Raw genomic sequence first — 19169 nt, 5'->3', positions numbered from 1 at the left:
GTTTAATTTGAGGCAGATGCTAAATCTACCTCCTTTTCCATACTTGTCCTTTGATCGGGATAGCTAAAGAATTTATGCCAGATGAACTAAGCAAGCCACCTGCTTACGACATTAAAACTGGTGGACCAAGCCCCCAGTACAAGCCCTGGGGCCCAGCACGGCCAGGCTCTCACCTTTTAGAACAGCACCCTCGCCTAATACAACGAATGGAATCTGGCTATGAGAGCAGTGAGAGGAACAGCAGCAGCCCCATCAGCCTGGATGCGGCCCTGCCTGAAAGCTCCAGTGTCTGCAGGTATTGTTTGGCCCTTGAATTGCCTCATTGTCCCTTGCAGCAATGTGAGTCACCAAGAGGCTTTTCAAGTCAGATAAATGGAGAAAAGGACTTTATTACCATCTTGCAGGCAAAGTATTGTGCTTTATCAACTTTCTTTCTTTCTTTTTTTTAAATTGAAATGGGGGGGGATGGGTTAAATGGGTGAAGGGCATTAAGGAAGGGCACTTGTTGGGATGAGCACTGGGTGTTACATGTAAGTGATGAATCACTGAATTCTACTCCTGAAACCATAATCACACTATATATTAACTAATTTGGATTTAAACAAAATTTAAAAAAAACAATCACACTAAAAACCTAAAAAAAATAAAACAAAATTGAAATAAAGTTGGTGTACCATGTTATATTAGTTTCAGGTATACAACATAGTGATTGGACAGTTCTGTATATTACACTATGCTCACCACAATAAATGTAGTTACCATCTGTCACCATAGAATATTATTACAATATTATTGACTGTATTCTCTATGCTTTACTTTTTATCTCTGTGACTTATTTATTTTATAACTGTGAATTTATACTTCTTAACCCCCCTCGGTTATTTCACCCTTCCCCCAGCCCCCTTTCCTCTGGCAACTACCAGTTTGTTCTTTGTATTTGTGATTTTTGTTTCTGTTTTTGTTTATTTGTTCATTTGTTTTATATTTTAGATTCCACATGTAAGTGAAATTATATTTGTTTTTATCTAACTTATTTCACTTAGCATAATAATACCCTCTGGGTCCATCCATGTTGTCACAAATGGCAAAATTTTATTCTTTTTTATGGCTGAGTAATATTCCATTATATATGTATATATATCATCTTCTTTATTCATTCATTGCTTTCCTATCTTGGCTGTTGTAAATAATGCTGCAATAAACATAGGGGTGCTCTGTCAACTTTCTATAGCAACAGCACCCTCTGCTGGGAGAAGGAGCAAAGGCATTTGAGAAAGAACTTTATTACATGTAAAATAGTTTAGTAAATAACTTAAAATGGAAGAATTAGTGAATCAAAACATGTAGTCCTATCATCAGAGAGTAAATACAATTGTTATCTATTCTTGCCTTTCATTTAGGGTAGGTTATTTTTTTTTAGGGTCACAGGGATTCTGTGTTTTATGAAGCCAATGATATTCATAATTCTCTAAGATAACATTGATGGTTTAATAGTGCTCATTGTGCCCTGTCCATAGGGCCCAGTTTGCTTTGTAAATTTTATTTTATTTTATGTTTTGAGACAGAGTACGAGGATGGGAGAGAGGCAAAGGAAGAGAGGAAGGAGGGAGGGAGGGAGGGAGAGAGAGAGAGAGAGAGAGAGAGAAAGAGATAAAGAGAGAGTATCTTAAGCAGGCTCCACGCTCAGCACGAAGCCTGATAGCGTACTCAATCCCATGACCCTGGGATCGTGACCGGAGCAGAAATCAAGAGTTGGATGCTCAACAGAATGAGACACCCAGGAGCCCCATAAATTTTAGATTTTCCTACACTGTTTCTACTAAGTTGCCACAGAGGCAAGTTTCCTAACAGTGTTGCTGCTTTGAAAAGAGTGATTTTTGTCTTCTACAAAGGTGATAATCACACCCTCATATTTTCCCATTGCTCATCCCTTGACATAGGACCCTGTTGAGTTTTACACATGAGAAGATGGCCACAAAGGTGTAAGAAAGAGAAAGGCAACCCATGTGAGAGCTTATATTTATTGATTCATTGAATATGGGTTTTTTTTTGCCAGACACTGTGCTAGATGCACAAAATGTGAATGAGATGAGATAAGATGGGGGAACTACTTTCAGAGGTAGTTTAGCAGATACTTCAATTTTATATTAGTTTGATGTTTTATTGGTTTTTGAGGGAATTTAGTCCTAGGAATGTTGCAAGTTAACACCCTTCTGATGTTTTCACTAGACTCTGGTTTGTCTTTTGAAGGGATCCAAGTGCTAAGAGATCAGCTGGGTTGGCACCTTCCTGGCGTCACATCCCAAAGTCTCACAGCAGTAGCATACTGGAGGCGGACTCCACAGCATCCAGGAGTAGCTGGGCAAAAAATCAGCACCTCTCAGGTAAGCAGAAAGACACTGGACTTGGAGGACTGGATTTGACTGCCAAATCTATTAGGGAAATAGCCTTACCTGAGCACATTTGAAATTGGAGGATGGTTGTACTTTAAGTTTTCATCACTATGTAAATACGGAGGCATTTGAGCTGTCCCATCTTTGGATTTATCTACTTTCTGTTCTCCATCATGGCTTTCCTGATTGTTCTTTCCACCTTGGCAAGAGCCCTTGCTGGAACAAGAAGGAACAGAAATATGGTGAACTGTGTCAGTAGCACCTGCATTCCTCACAGGAATAAGTTCGCCAGTTTTTGCCTTTGGTGTAGAGGAAGCCTCATGGGAATGGATTTCTTAGTGTTTAGTTCTATGAATTGAGATGACAAAGGGGGATGTGAAGGCTATAGGCAAAACTGGGGAATAAGTAAACCTAAACCTATCCTTATCCCTGCCTCTGTATCCTGTCCAGTATCCCTATTTTCCCTTCTTGAGTGTGTCTTGTGTCCTCATACTCCTTCTTAAAATGAGCTCTCAAGGAATGATCTGACTCCTTCATACTAAATGTAAATGACTGGAAATAGTTTAAAGCATGCTTTTTCTAAGAGAAACTAGCATTTTAAAATTAAAGTCAAAGCCTAAAGGTAAAAGAATACTGGAATTTCAGGTGTGAGACACTGAGGGTAGAGATTTGAGGTAGTTAGAGGTTTTAGTTCCCTTTTACATTCCTCTCACAATACACATATATACTTACAGTACATATTCCACTTAAGTAGAGACCCAGTCTAAATGGTTTAAAATAAATCCTTTACTTACTTAAAGCTGAAATTTGAGGTGATACATAGGCAATCTCCCCAGATAGAGACTTTTTGCAATGGCTCAGGGAAGGTGGTGAGTGTCTAACTAGGGAGTTCTGGGAGCTACTTGTCTAACTTACAGATCAACATTCATCCCCTCCCCCCCCCTCCTTTTTTTGGTTTGTTAGATCAATTGGGAGTAGAGTATGTGGGCAGAAACCTTAACTATGGTCTGATTTAATGAGCTTCTGGATGTAGTTCTGTGGTCAGCTTACTAGGAAGAAGTGGACAGAATACTGTGTACCAGCCTGTAGAGGTAAGACCAGTCTTAATGGTATGACTGCCAATTCTCTTGATAGCCACCAAAAGTTCTCAGAGGTGGCTGGAAGGGAAGTATGCAGCAGTAATGACAAGGCATGAATTCTTTTAGGTGTGAGTGCCAGTAGGTTGCTAACATCTGGCAGAACAGAACAATGCCAATAGAAGCAGGTATCTCTGAAATCCTGGGCTGGAGTAGGTTGTAATTTGAAACCCATGGAAGAAATTCATGCTTCTTAATGAAATTATACATTTGCTTTACTTACTACATTTTAATTTATTTCACGTTGACTAACATTGCTTTGAGAAGCTTGTGGTCATGCATGAGCCTATTCCCCCTTCTCTTTTCTTTAGATAGCCAGTACCTTTTCAGGTCACTAAAGACCGAGTCTCATGACATCTCTAATAGCCCTAATTCTGGACTACTTTGGATAGAATCCACCAATATTATTCCTCCACTGGTAAAAGATATTTTGCAAGGAGTTACAACAAATTCCTCACACACCATATAGGAGACCCTTAGTATACAAAGGCATGAATACTTGTGGCTCACAATTGATCCTATCATTTTATTTTGGCACAGAACAAAAATTTTTGCCTGGTAACTTTGATCACTCTTTTAAAAAGTTACGGAAGTAAAAATAAGTCCAACAATTTAGTAACCTGCCCTCTCCCTCTTCAAATTGAAGGAACCGGTGTTTGCATCATGGTATATGTTTTTCTACATTTTTTGTATGCCTATGTAAGTATATGGATAAGTTTATTACTACCGTTAAAAAAAATAAAATGAAGTCATATATATTATTCTGTCACTTGAATTTTCACTTAATATATCATGGATGTCCTTTGGGATCTATTTGGTTCCATCTATGAACATTTATAAAATTGAATTTATACTGGATATTTTATAAACTCTTTAAAAGAGATGGTAGAAATTAAGGGTGAGAAGTTGACTTGCTTGAAGTTTCCCAATGAATCAGTGGCAGCACATGGTTGAGAATGCTCTCTAATAGTTAAGAGCATGGATTATGAATTTAACCTATTTGACTTTATGTATTTATTTTATTGACTTTTGAAACAGAGAGAGAGCATGAACAGGGGTGGGTCAGAGAGAGAGAGGGAGACACAGAATATGAAACAGGCTCCAGGCTCTGAGCTGTCAGCACAGAGCCTGATGCGGGGCTCGAACCCACAAACTGCGAGATCATGACCTGAGCCGAAGTCGGACGCTTAACCGACTGAGCCACCCAGGCGCCCCAACCTATTTGACTTTATTCAGCTCCATCATTTATTATCGTTGTCATGGCAAGTTATTTATTCTTTGTGTGTCCGTTTCTTCTTTCCTAAAATGTAGGCAATAATAGTACCTACTTCATAGGTTGTCATGATAATTAAATAATGAATGTAAAACTGCTTAAAACTGTGCTCATCATATAGTAAATGCTCAACAAATGTTATATTGTTATTGTTGTTATAAAGCCACTCAATAAATATTTTATCATTATCATCATTATCATTATAATTCATAGCCCAGATCTCACCCTGAATCTGATACGGAAATCACTATCCAAAACATGAATTCCAAAATGAATAAAGACTTCTAAAGGAAAGGCAATGCAGTGGCCATAAATGCAGCAGGTGCTTCATATTAGTTATGGAAATGCGGCAATTTCTCTTCTCCCTTGCTTGTATTCCAGGTGGGGAGCTCTCTTCCAAAAGCGAGCTGGATGAATTGCAGGAGGAAGTGGCCAGGAGGGCCCAGGAACAGGAACTTCGCAGGAAACGGGAAAAGGAATTAGAGGCAGCTAAAGGATTTAACCCTCATCCCAGTCGCTTCATGGACTTGGATGAACTGCAGAATCAGGGTAATTGTTCTGAACTTTAGGTTATGGGTGATGGGGACAGAGAAGAGAGGAAAGAAAAAAATATTCAGGCTTATAAATTCCTGTCTTCTGTTTAGCTAAGTTGTATTTTATCATAATTCACTCATTTTAGTGAGAACTAGCTGAAGTAGGAGGTGACAAGCCTGTTGATTGGAAGACAGGCACTGATTTGGGGCTCATCTATTAAAAGTCTATAGATGAGAGATAGTATTATTCATAAAAATATTTCCCATGCACATCTCTACTGTAGAAGGTGTAAATAAAGCTAATCACAGTTCAGAAATAGCAGAACAGGGCAGTGAGTAAGCCACACTGATAAGGGAAATTCTACTTGCTCAGCGGAAATACACCCTTGAAATTTCCCACCTGGAGCTTCAAGGAAGTGGGTCTACCAAACAGGTTCTAAGAACACAGAGCTTGATTGCCTTTTGATCCTCTGATGATTCATTTCCCAATCTCATACAATTTTTGTGGACTTTATGATGCTTCTCCAACTGCCCCACACTAGTTACTTTTTTTTCCTTTCACTGCTTTAGGATGTCCTTTTGTACCAAAAGAGATTAGTCTTCAAAATAGGAGTTTAAAATAGGAAAAGTAGGAGTTATACCTTAAATAGGCTCCTGGAACTTGTATCTTTCTATAAAATGAATTTATTATTCTTATTATTCAGAATCCCCAGATGTAACATTATGCTAAAATAGTGCAAAGAATAGGAGTCTGTGCTATTTTGGGTGGCTGCTTTCTTGTTGACCACTTCCCACTTCCCACTGGGCTAATTTGGGGGCCTATTTGGGGCCATTCTTCTCCTCTAATCCTATTGTCTTTTGATTTGAGGTAATTGTTGCCTTATATTTCCCAAGGCATTGTATCTGTTTCCAAATTAGTTTTTTTTTTTTTATTTTATTTTTTTTTCAACGTTTATTTATTTTTTGGGACAGAGAGAGACAGAGCATGAACGGGGGAGGGGCAGAGAGAGAGGGAGACACAGAATCGGAAACAGGCTCCAGGCTCTGAGCCATCAGCCCAGAGCCTGACGCGGGGCTCGAACTCACGGACCGCGAGATCGTGACCTGGCTGAAGTCGGACGCTTAACCGACTGCGCCACCCAGGCGCCCCTCCAAATTAGTTTTAAATTCCTAGTTCCTTAGCTGTCCCTACATTTGGATAGTCTTCTCCCCCTTTTTGTCCTCAAGCTATATTACACTGGGGTCTCGGGGTTATTATGCTTCTATACTCATCTCCTTCCCTTACCTTTTTTCCCTCCTTTGTTAGTTGGGCAGTACATGAAAGTTGAGAGGGAATCCTGGCCACATTTCATTGTTAATTCTTCATACACTTTGATTCAGAATCTCCTGGAAGAGCAAGGAATGGAGTGCTAAGATTCTAGAGGATTAGAATTAAAATCTAGTACAGTGATCAATTGTAGTGTGCCTGTATATCTATAGAGAAACTTTTTTGTTTTGATGGCTCTCACTACCATCTCTCATTATAAAGATTATATAGATCCAATTGTCAAATATTATGAGAAGACCTTAGGCCTGGAGGGTAGGTATCAGATCTCTTGATGTGGGATAGAACCTGAATGCCAAGTTCTTCAGAACCAACTTACTACTTCACTGCCCTCCCATTGCTCTCCAAAGGCCACAGTGAATTAGGAAATTAATGTTAGGGGTATGGAAGAGCCTTTCTTACCATGTCAAGTTGGAGGTAAGTGGAAGATGGGGAGATTATGGGAGAAATGACTGACATTTTGATATTTTTTTTTCTTGTGAGCATGTGAAAACTCACCAAAATTCACCATTGTGAGTGAATTTACAATACAGCTTACTACCAGTTTATCAGTGAGTAAGAGCCAAGGGGACACGTAAACTTGAGCGTTCTTTTACAAAAGTTGACCTTGCAGTACTTGCTTTTTCATCTGGCACTGTACTTGAACTCTTTTGCACCTGCTTTGGTACACATTTGCTTTCAGGGGAGGAAGGAATATTTCATGCTCCCTCTATGGGAAAGTGACTTTTGCAGTAGGTTTGGCAAGCAAGAGCATGATAAAAGAAAATACTTAGGAGTGCTGATGAAAGGAATGTGGTTGCAAACCAACAACAAAGGCTGTTCAACTGCCCTGGTGGATATATTGAGGTTAGGAACTGTAAAGCACTCGTGCCCAAGAGGTGTACTAATTTTCCAGTTGAGGGTGGTACAGAGAGGACTGTGAATTGATGTAGGAAAGAAATTTTACAGATGGCTTTCCACAGAGTAGTGAAGCCACTTTTGCCTTAACACAGCAGTAGAGGTCTCTGTAGAGATCTGGGGCATTCTGACACTGGTTGGCAAGATGTATCTTGTTGCACTGTGGAAACAGGTCAGTTCCAGGCATAAGAATCCACCCTTCTGCTGTAGACAATACTGTGTTCTTTTCTGGAGGGACCCCCTTAAGAGCTCTTGGAGTTGGAATATGTGGTGGACAATGACATACTCCTTTTTCATGGCCTTGGCAATGTCTTCGTTAAGGCAAAAATGGATGTCCTACATGTTTCAGAGACTTCTTCATAGCAATGGAGAGTTAGAATAAGGGTAGATCAAAGGCTCAGCAGCAAGGATCTATGTGCCCTTAAGGGAAACAATACTACATAGAAAAAGGTGGAACAAATTGTAATGAAAATGAAAAGTACTGGCCCTTTCAGGGAGGAGTGACGGCTTTGAGAGGTCCTTGCGAGAGGCAGATTCAGTGTTTGAAGAGTCGCTGCATCTGGAACAGAAGGGAGACTGTGCTGCAGCTTTGGCTCTCTGTAACGAAGCTATCTGTAAGTAACTCTAACTGCTACAGCTATGGCAATTTTGACTAACTTTGAGATAGGTATTATTAGTGTCATCGCTCAGTTGGGATGAAAACAGCTTTTATGTCTCCTCACTGTCAGTCTCCCAAACTGAGGCCCTTTAGCTATTGTTGCCCTTCAGATTTTTAAGTGTGCCCTGCGCTGTCATCTGGCCTATGGATATTTACTGGAATGACCTCATCAGGAGTCTGTAGATGAACTATCCAGCCATGCCTACCTTCTTATCCCAAGTTAGACATCAGATTTGAGGTTAGTCTGTTCTTTCTCTAGTCACTGACTAGTTAGGTGGAGCTTATGGCAAGAAGAAATGAATATATTGGCTGTGATTTCCCAGGCCTGTGACTTTGCACTGCATATATGATTCATGTTCTTCCCTTGCTTTCCTGGTATGCTGCACCATAAGGTTACAGTGAAGGACTAAGGCTTAGCATTTATATCTGGTTCTTAAATGTGACCCACAAGAAGCTGTGTTCTGTAAAGACAGATGCAGATTTGGATCTTATTTCTGCTGTTGACTGTCGGGAAGGGGAAGTTGGGAGCAAAGTGTGGAGACCAGAGTCGGACAGGTCAGTTGCAAAGGATGAGAGTGGCAGTCTCTAAGATGGAAGCACCAGTTTATCTTCTTAACTCATTTTAGTTTAGCTTTTTATTTGTTTGTTTTTTTAAATTTGGATTAATCTGTTTGGCCTCCATGGCTTCCATGAATGTTCCTTATAGCCAGAGCCAGCTCTGTACCCTGGACAGTATGTGCATGGTCCATGCCTTGCATTCCTGCTGCACATTTTGAGTTTTACTGCATATCTTTGCTCATTTTTGGTTCAATTTTATTTTTATTTTTGTTTGTATTTTGTGTTCTGTTTCTGCTATATTTTCTTTTGCATTTTAGCTAAACTAAGACTTGCCCTGCATGGTGCCAGCTCTAGCACGCACAGCAGAGCCCTAGTCGATAAGAAGTTGCAAATCAGTATTCGAAAAGCACGGAGCCTGCAGGATCGCATGCAGCAGCAGCAATCATCATCGCCGCAGCCGTCGCAGCCCTCAGCCTGCCCCCCTTCACAGGGGGCGGCCCTCCCTCAGCCAACAAGGTAGTGCCTGGGATCCACTGTAGTTTATGGACACCAGGGGAGGACATGACCATGGGTGCTCCATAGTCAGAACTCTCCTAGTCTTGGTGACTACAGAGGAGAGAGAAGAGTCCTCTGAAAATATTTTCTTCTCAGATTAGACACACAGAAAACTCATCCCACTGCCAGTCGTTTTCTTAATAGCTCCTAGAAAGATACAGAAAGTATAGCATAATAAATAGACCATTTGTCCATATTTCCTGTGGGTGACTTTGTCCTTGGACTGGTATAATAATGTGATTATTAAATATGTACATACTATGTTCTCAGACATGGCAATCTGAACTGTTCCATGTTGCAGTAAAAACCATGTGATTTGTTTTGGGATTTCAGTGCTTTCTGTCCCTCATGGAAGCAGAGAAAGCAGTGTTCTTTGCTCTAATTGAACCATAGAGAAGAGACACAAAGATTCCCATTGTTTTGCTTTCCTATGGGCAGCACTTCCCCAGGGCCACTGGTATAGCTTTCACACTTTAGCTTTGAATTTGGCTCTTACTTACAATATGTAGGTTTAAGTTAAAATTAATTTTGGCTTTTAATAAGCCTGAGTAGTTTTCAGAATATAAATATTATAAGAGCAGCTAACATTTTCTGAACATTTGCCTATGTCCAGGTACTAAGCTAACCACTTTAATTCTCACAATAACCTTAGGAGATAGGGACTATTAGTCTATTATTTAGTAATATTTTATAAATAAGGAAACTCAAACTCAGGGAGGATAAAATGCATAAGGTACCCATGGTTACTCAGCTAGTAAGTGGTAGAGGGGTGGACTTCAAATCCAGGTCTGTTTCACTCCATTAGGTCCCCTGTGGAAGTAGAAGGACGTAGTCTTCCTAATGTTGTAAGGGTGACTGGGTGGTTCTACCCACAGAAGTTGAGAGTGTATTCTTTCAAATTTAATAATAATAGCTGAGATCTTCCTTCTTCTTTTCTCCTACTGTGTACTCTAGTAGTTGAATGATGATCTGCGAATCTGATCAGAGATACGTTTTGAATATAAGCAATTTAGGCAACTAAACTCTCTCTAGAAAACTTATGCCACTTGATGTAAGTAATTGAGGTTTTATTTAAGTGCTTCTAACACTGAGTTTTTTAGGTCAGAAATACAAAACTATTAGTAAGAAACTGAGTAAATGCAGGTAATTCCTAGTCTCACTCCCAAATCTTTGGAGAGTCACAGTGTATTACTTTGGGAAAATATCTCAGTGAATAATACAACCAAATCCAGATTATGAAAACACACTTGAAGTAGTTGAATTCTGTGTAATCCCACGAACCAAAATCACCCTGTACTCTGTAAATGTGGCTTTTGGTTCTTTGGGCTGGTCTGCCTCTCAGGACCCTAGGTATGAGTGACTTCTAGGCTTTGCTCACCTTCATGTCATCTGCATGTGGGACTAGCAATTTTTGTTTTTTTTAATTTGCAAGAAGAATATGATTGGAATGGGATTTTACAGGTAGTGAAGAATATTGACAAAGACTTCATTTAATATTACTGTGTGCAGCTTTGGTGAGGGTATTTAATAAAGAGAATTAATATTACCTATTGCTTGGGTGTGAGCTGACCATGTGCCTGCCTTCTCTTTTGAACCTCTGAACCGTTGACTGTACTTGTGCTTGTCTTTCTATTTATTTTTACCATTCCCTCTGTGAATGGCTAGAAATGGGAATCAGATGAACAGGTCTTTTTGTAAGTGATCTTGTCATTTAAGGCAGCTTATGACTGGCTCTCTCCATTTATTTCAGTGAACAGCCTATCCCGCTCCAAGTATTGTTAAGCCGGGAGGCTCAACTAGAACCCTGCACGAATACAGAGTTTGGGGCCAGTTCTTTCATCCACTCACCTGCTTCCTGCCATGAGTCACACTCATCACTCTTCCCAGAGTCATCTGCCCTGTCTGCCCCACAGCACAATTCCCCCAGTAGGTCTGCCTCGAACCTTCTGACTTCAGTTGAGGATAGCATTGACCCCTCTACGCTCCACAGGGAGGCCTTACCTAAAACACCAGGGAGGACTGAGAAGAATGCTCATTGTGGTTGGGAACCATTAGATGTACCAGAGAGTAAGCTGCAAGGCTACAAGGGTGACAACAGCAGCTGTACCAGGTTCCTCCCACAAGAAGGAAGAGGAACTGATCAAGAACAGCCATTCCAAGAAAAGAGGGACCCTGTTGTCTCATCCCAGGTGATGCCTTGGTCACACTCAACTGGAACAGACACCTCTGAGAGAGGAGATGCACACAGACTAGGCTGTAGTCCTTCAAGTTCATCAGCTCAGTCCAGCCTTCCCCTGTACAGGGCCTGCCACACTGTAATGCCTGCTGCTTCCTCACCTATGCTTCACTCTCCTGATACTGTGCAGAAGACTAACGAATGCCTCCAAGCCAAAAGCCTCAAAACCTTGTTGACTTCAAAAGTGGATGCTGGCAGCGAGGATCCCTATAGGCCAGAGTTTCCAAGCACAAAGGGGCTTGTCCGTTCTCTAGCAGAGCAATTCCAGAGGATGCAAGGTGCCTCCACAAGGGATGGCACAGGTTCCCAGGATAGAAGTTTGCCAACCAGTCTAAGAAAGAACTCTTCCCCTTCTGACTCTAAGCTTCCTTTCCCACAGGGTCGAGGGAAAGGCCATTGGCCTTGGGCAAAACAACAACCCTCTTTGGATGGGAGGGACAGACTACCTTCCTGGGAAGAACCTGCTGATTATCCTTCTCTTGCCATGAACTCTGGGCTGCTTAATAGTGAAACTTCTAGGGGAAGACAGCCCAGGTTGGCAGATCCAAGCATGTATCAAGGAAAGCCATCTCAAGTTAGAGACGCTAGGCCTAAGGAACTGGGCAGCAGTGTCGACTTGGGGACTTCCTTGCCTTTGGACTCCTGGGTAAATGTCACAAGGCTCTGTGATTCTCAGCTTAAACATGGGGTCCCTGGGCCAGGAATGAAGTCCCTCCCCCATGATTCCCATACCTGTGTAGCCTATCCAGAAAGAAACCACATCCTTTTGCATCCACATTGGAACCAAGACACAGAGCAGGAGACCTCAGAATTGGAGTCTCTCTACCAAGCCAGTCTTCAGGCTTCTCAAGCTGGCTGTTCTGGATGGGGGCAGCAAGATGTGGCCTGGCATTCATTTAACCAAACAGGTAAGAATGTAACCATGGGCAGGGGGAGTGGGAGACATATAAAAGCCGAAAGCAGAACAAGAAGAGGGGTGGTGTTCTGTCCAAATAACATCCTAGCTAAGAGGTGGTAGATCTTCTGACTTTATTTATGAAGACTTTAGGACAAGAGCTAGACCGTTTTCTAGCTATAGTGGAAAATGGGGAGAGAATAATCATTAATGGTCCAATTCCCTCCTTCTAAAGGAAGAAACCAATGAGTATATGCCAGGGCTGTTGTGCTTTCTGGGCATTCTGTGCTAAGGAATGGTTCATAGGTCTTTGAGAGAGACTCAGCCTGAAGTAGGGGAGGCTGAAAAGAAAAGTCATCCTTTTATGGCTCAGGAGGGAACTGAACTAATCCATGATCTAGCTTCCAGATCCAACTTGCAATGAGGGTGTCCACATTGAGCCAGATCTGTAAAGTGGCATTTCTAGATCATACTGAATCAGAAATATCAAGAGCTTCCCTGATCCCTTCAGCAACTACCAGCTTTAAAATATTCAAGGTTGTATGCTTGCAGGGTACCCATTCATTGGCTATCCATTAGATTATATTGTGTGAAGAATGAAGTCTGTACCTTAAATGTACTTCACAGACTTGTTCTGGAAATTGTAGACATGAAGAATATTTATAACTTAGATTGATATACTTAAGAACTCCAAAGCCTGAACTATTCTGGTTCCATCATTAACTGTCAGTATAAATTTGGACAAGTCACTTGATATTCCATGGCTGAGTTTTTACCTGCAAAATTAGAGAATTGGTTCAATGATTTTCTTTTTAAAGATGCCCTCCAACTCTTTTTTTTTTTTTTAATAAATGTTTATTTATTTTTGAGAGAGAGAGCGGCATGAGTGGGGGAGGGGCAGAGAGAGAGAGAGAGAGAGAGAGAGAGAGAGAGAGACAGAATCCGAATCAGGCTCCAGGCTCTAAGCTGTCAGCACAGAGCCTGATGCAAGGCTCGAACCCACAAACCTCAAGATTATGACCTGAGCTGAAGTCCAACACTCAACTGACTGAGCTGCCCAGGTGTCCCAAGATGCCCTCCAACTCTGAAAATGATATGTATGATTCTGTGAAATTGAACTCAGAGAACTTTATCTTTAGCTCAGTTTCCATAACAGTACAGGTTATACTGCCAGTTGATGTTTAAATACAGCCATACAGGTATTTACTGAGTACCTAGAAGCTATTCCCAGAAGCTATTGGGGAGGGAGGGTGTCACATAAATATAAGATTTGATATTAAGATATGTTTTTTAGGATATGCATCACAGTGTAGACTTTGCAATAATGTTTATTAAAATTCTCCTTAGGTACACGGGGCAGGGCAGGATGGGAAGATTCTAAAGAATGAGGAAAAGCTGGTGTCTTCCTCAATTAGCTTCCTATCTAAGGGAGAAAGAAAATACAAATGTCAAGTGTTATAATAATAAACACATATAAAAGAATATATTGCAATTAAAATTAAACTGTCAAGTATTATATTACCAAAAAAAAACCCAAATAAAAAAAATTCTTATGTTACCCAAAATAGGAACATTTTTCATTGTGGATAGTTTTGAAAATATATAAACTAACAAAAATCATTGATAATCCCACTATTAATTTCATGAGTTTACTTCTGGCTTTGTTTTTTATGCATATATACTATATATTTATATTTAGTATTTATATTTATATTGTTTTGTTTTTATAAAAAGCAAATTGTTACAATATATGTATATAGTTTATTCCCATGATAGTCTTACAATATATCCATTAGTATTTTTCTTTTGAAACACTTTTAAGGACTACAATATGCTGCATATGAATGTATCATATATTCAACAATTTTATGATACTTTATATACTTTGCTTAGAATTCTTCCAATTTTTAGATAAACTGATGATGAATATCTTTGTATTTGGGCACATTTCTGATGAGCTCTTCCAAATAAATTTTTACAAGGATAATAGCTAGTTGAAGGTTAAATACTTTTAAAAATCTCTTGATATGGACTGGTAAATTAGCCTTCAGGAAGATTATACTTCTGTAAACAATTTCAAAGAGTACGTACCCAACAGTACTTTTTTGCTTAATAGTGAACAAAAACTAATTTAAAATATCCATCTGATGAGTCAGTTCTTAAAATCCTTGTCAAACCAGACTAGCCTTTATTAACATAAAGAAGGGATCAGGTGGAATAAATCAGGAAGTAGGTAATGAAGGAAAGTGCCAATTAGGATCTGTATATGATAGACTATATCTTTAGGGGAGTACTTCTTTATCTTACTGTGAAGCATTTTTTTCTTTTTTCGATTTTTAAAAATATATTTATTTATTCAGGGCGGGGGGAGGGGCAGAGAAAGAGTATGGAGAAAATCCCAAGCAGGCTCTGGGCTGCCAGCATAGAGCCCCACTTGGGGCTTGATCTCACAAATGGTGAGATCATGATCTGAGCCAAACCAAGAGTCGTATGCTCAACTGACTGAGCGACCCAGGCTCCCCTATTGTAAAGCATTTTTTAAGCATCAAATTACTAAAGCAAATTACAAAGCATCTCTCCCCCCGCCCCCGCTTTATTCATATAATTTACAAATAACATGTAAGGTTAAGGTGTACAATGTGATGGTTTGACATATATATAATGTGAAATGATAACGACAGTAAGGTTGCACCACGCATAATTGCAATTTCTTTGTAAGAACATTTAAGATCTATTCTATTAGCACCTTTCAGGTAAATAATACAATATTGTTAACTATAGTCATGATCCCGTACATTAGATCCCCAGAATTTATTCATCTTCTAATTAGATTATATCCTTTGACCAACATCTCCCCATTTCCCCCACACTCCATGTCAACTACCATTCTTTTGTTTTGTTTTGTTTTGTTTTGTTTTGTTTTGTTTTTTTAAGTAGGCTTCAAGTCCAGCATGGAGCCCCAGATGGGGCTTAAACTCACAACCCTGAGATCAAGACCCAAGCTGAGATCAAGAGTTGGATGCTCAACTGACTAAACCACCTAGGTGCCCCTCAACTACCATTCTATATTTCAATGAATTTAGCTTTTTTTAGACTCCACAAAGTGAGGTCATATAGTATTTGTTTTTTCCCTATCTGACTTATGACTTAAAAAAATGTAAAAGCCTTATTGATAAATAATTTACATATCATACAAATCACCTACTTAATATGTATAATTCAGTGTTTTTTAAGTATATTCACATATATATATGCCCATCTATCACCACAATCAGTTTTTTTTTTTTTTAAGTTTATTTATTTTGAGAGAGAGAATGTGAGCAGGGGAGGGGCAGAGGGAAAGGGAGATAGAGAATCCAAAGCAGGCTCCACGCTGTCAATGCAGAGCCTGACACAGGGCTCAATTTCACAAACCATGAGATCATGACCTGAACCAAAATCAAGAGCCAGATGCTTAACCAACTGAGCCACACAAGTGCCCCACCACAATCAGTTTTAAAGTGTTTTAATCACCCCAAAAAGAAGCCCTATTCCCCTTAGTAGTCACTCCCTATCCCCCCTACCCCTCTCTCCTCCAGCCTCAGGCAACCTCTAATCTAGTTTTTGGCTATATATTTGTTTATTTTGGACATATGATATAATGGAATCGTATAGTATATGGTGTTTTGTGACCAGATTAATTTTGACATGATTATAGTTCCTAAAGAGTTGTATATAAACATTGTCCTTGACCTCTATTCTAAATTTCATAGAATTTTGAAGTTAGGCAGACATTATCTTAAAAATAAAAAATAACTTTTTGTTAGGGAAAATTTCAAATATATTCAAAAGTAATGAGTAAGAGTAAATGTTACAATAGCTGTCCAATAAGCTAGTACTTATGACTAGCTACTTATGACTAGCTTCCATAGTGATTATCTTGGCCAGTTATCAACGTATGGCCAATTCTGGTTTACCTATAGCCTCTGCCTACTGGATTATTTTAATATCTATCTATTTATTTATTTACTCATTTTATTTTATTTTATTTTTATTTCCTTGAGTAATCTCTACACCCAGTGTGGGGCCTGAATTCATGACCCTGAGATTAAGAATTGCATGCTGTACTGACTAAGCCAGCCAGGCACTCCTCTACTGGATTATTTTAAAGCAAATTCCAGACATTATATCATTTCATCCATACATAATATGGAATGTATCTCTAAGAAATAGTGACTCTTTTTAAATGCAAAACTATAATTTTATTATATCTAGAAAATTAACAATAATTTCTTAATGTAATATAGTAACTAGCCAGTATTCACATTTTCTCAATTGTGCCATATATGTCTTTTCACAGTTGGTTTATTTCAAATTAGTATTCAAACAAGATCTACACATTGCATTCGGTTGATATGTCTCAAGGCTTTTTTTAGCCTATAAAATTTTTGTCTGGTAATTTATTTATGGAAGATTTGGTCATTTGTCAAATCCACATTCTAGATTTTACTGATTATATTCTGGTAGTTTTTTTCTTTTTTAAAACATGTTCTTGGGGCGCCTGGGTGGCGCAGTCGGTTAAGCGTCCGACTTCAGCCAGGTCACGATCTTGCGGTCCATGAGTTCGAGCCCCGCGTCAGGCTCTGGGCTGATGGCTCGGAGCCTGGAGCCTGTTTCCGATTCTGTGTCTCCCTCTCTCTCTGCCCCTCCCCGTTCATGCTCTGTCTCTCTCTGTCCCAAAAATAAATAAACGTTGAAAAAAAAAATTAAAAAAATAAAAATAAAAAAAAAAACATGTTCTTCTAGCCCCTGTTTTTCTGTGATCTGGTAATTAGGGGTAGAGGCTTAATTAAAATCAGGTTCAATTTTTTTTAAGATTTTATTTTTTTGGGGGGCGCCTGGGTGGCTCAGTCGGTTAAGCGTCCAACAGTTCGTGAGTTCGAGCCCTGCATCGGGATCTGTGCTGACAGCTCAGAGCCTGGAGCCTGTTGCAGATTCTGTGTCTCCCTCTCTCTGACCCTCCCCCGTTCATGCTCTGTCTCTCTCTCTGTCTCAAAAATAAATAAACGTTAAAAAAAAAAATTTAAAAAAAAAAGATTTTATTTTTTTAAGTAATTTTTACACCCAAAGTGGGGCTTGAACTCATGACCCCAAGATCAAGAGTCATGTGCTCTACTGGCTGAGCCAGCCAGTCACCCCCAAAATATTTATTTATTTATTTATTTATTTTATTTATTTATTTTAATGTTTGTTTATTTTTGACAGAGAGAGAGAGAGAGACAAAGCATGAGTGGGGGAGGGGCAGAGAGAGAGGGAGACACAGAATCTGAAGCAGGCTCCAGTCTCTGAGCTGTCAGCACAGAGCCTAATGCGGGGCTCGAACTCACAGACTGCAAGATCACGACCTAAGCCGAAGTCGGTCACTCAACCGACTGAGCCACCCAGGCGCCCCACCAATATTTTTAAATAAGATTTCAGAGATGGTACTTTGTATTTCTATATCAGGAAGTGCATGATGTCTGGTAGGCTTTCTTCTTGTTACTATTGAGCAGTACATCTTAACCCTACCTTCTGTCAAATCCATAAATCCCCTCAGCTCCTTATAGGTGGCCACCTTCACCTCTGCTGAAATATCTTTAAAAGAATTAGTCTATTCCCAGGGGCACATGGGTGCCTCAGTCAGTTAAATGTCCAACTCTGGGTTTCAGCTCAGGTCATGATCTCGCGGTTTCATGAGTTCAAGCCCCACGTTGTGCTCTGTGCTGGCAGTGCAGAGCCTGCTTGAGATTCTCTCTCTCTCTCTCTCTCTCTCTCTCTGCGCCTCCCCCACTCTGCTGTCTCTGTCTCTCAAAATAAGTAAATAAACTTTAAAAAATGAAAAGAAAAAGTCTATTCCCTTCAGAAGGTTCCAGTGGCTACCACCTTGTCTAGGAATCACACTTGACTTTACTTGAGGAGCACCAAATTCTAACCATTACAGCTATAATTCTTAGATCTGGCTGCCCATCAGAGTCAGCTGAGGAGTGTTTTTTAAAAAAACACAGAAATAATTTTATATAAATGGGATGACAGCACACATGTTGTTTTTATTACAGACATTTTTCTGTTTATCTCTGATCCCCTTGCATGAGTCCCTCCTGCCTTTTATCCTCCACCTTCCCAGGTAGTAATCTAATATGCATATTTCTGTATTTTTCTGTTGATATAATCCTATGTAGACCTAAATATACGTTTTTGTTTTTTTGTTTTTTGGTTTTTTTGCCTAGGGTTAGTATTACAGATTCCCCCCCTCCCCCTTTTTAAGTTTATTTATTTATTTTGAGAGAGAGAGCGCGCACATGAGTAGGGGAGGGATAGAGAGAGAATCTCAAGCAGGCTGTGCACAGTGCAGAGCCCAACACAGGGTTCGATCTCATGAGCAGGAGATCATGACCTGAGCCAAAATCAAGAGTCAGGTGCTTAGCCAACTGAGCCACCCAGACGCCCCAATTTTTTCCCTTTTAACTTAACAATACTTTATGAAAATCCCTCTAAGTCATCTAGTTTAACTCAATTCATTAGTTTTAGTGGCTGGGCAATATTTTTAATTTTTTTTAATGTTTATTTATTTTTGAGAGAGAGACAGAGACAGAGTGCAAGAGGGGGAGGGGCAGAGAGAGAAGGAGACACAGAATCTGAAGCAGGCTCTAAGCTGTCAGCACAGAGCCCAACGTGTGTGGGGCCAAACTCAGG

General features: G+C 39.8%; 1 protein-coding gene across 4 annotated transcripts in view; it reads left to right on the top strand.

The window, feature by feature from the left end:
* USP54 (ubiquitin specific peptidase 54) overlaps positions 1-19169 on the top strand; it is a 63732-nt gene that overhangs the window by 36026 nt on the left and 8537 nt on the right. For all 4 annotated transcript variants that reach the window (XM_047072964.1, XM_047072963.1, XM_047072966.1 and 1 more), the window contains 6 exons: positions 64-295; positions 2251-2384; positions 5184-5351; positions 8051-8170; positions 9090-9288; positions 11078-12471. In XM_047072964.1, the coding sequence (XP_046928920.1) occupies positions 64-295; positions 2251-2384; positions 5184-5351; positions 8051-8170; positions 9090-9288; positions 11078-12471 (2247 nt within the window). The remainder of the gene's footprint in view (positions 1-63; positions 296-2250; positions 2385-5183; positions 5352-8050; positions 8171-9089; positions 9289-11077; positions 12472-19169) is intronic.

The sequence above is a fragment of the Lynx rufus genome, unplaced genomic scaffold (genome assembly GCF_022079265.1).
Source record: "Lynx rufus isolate CCGP_SWC_20201006 ecotype Redwood Valley unplaced genomic scaffold, mLynRuf1.p SCAF_11, whole genome shotgun sequence".
In the NCBI taxonomy this organism is placed as follows: domain Eukaryota; kingdom Metazoa; phylum Chordata; class Mammalia; order Carnivora; family Felidae; genus Lynx; species Lynx rufus.
Note: the sequence above shows the minus strand (reverse complement) of the source record. Positions and strands in the feature narration are given on the sequence as shown.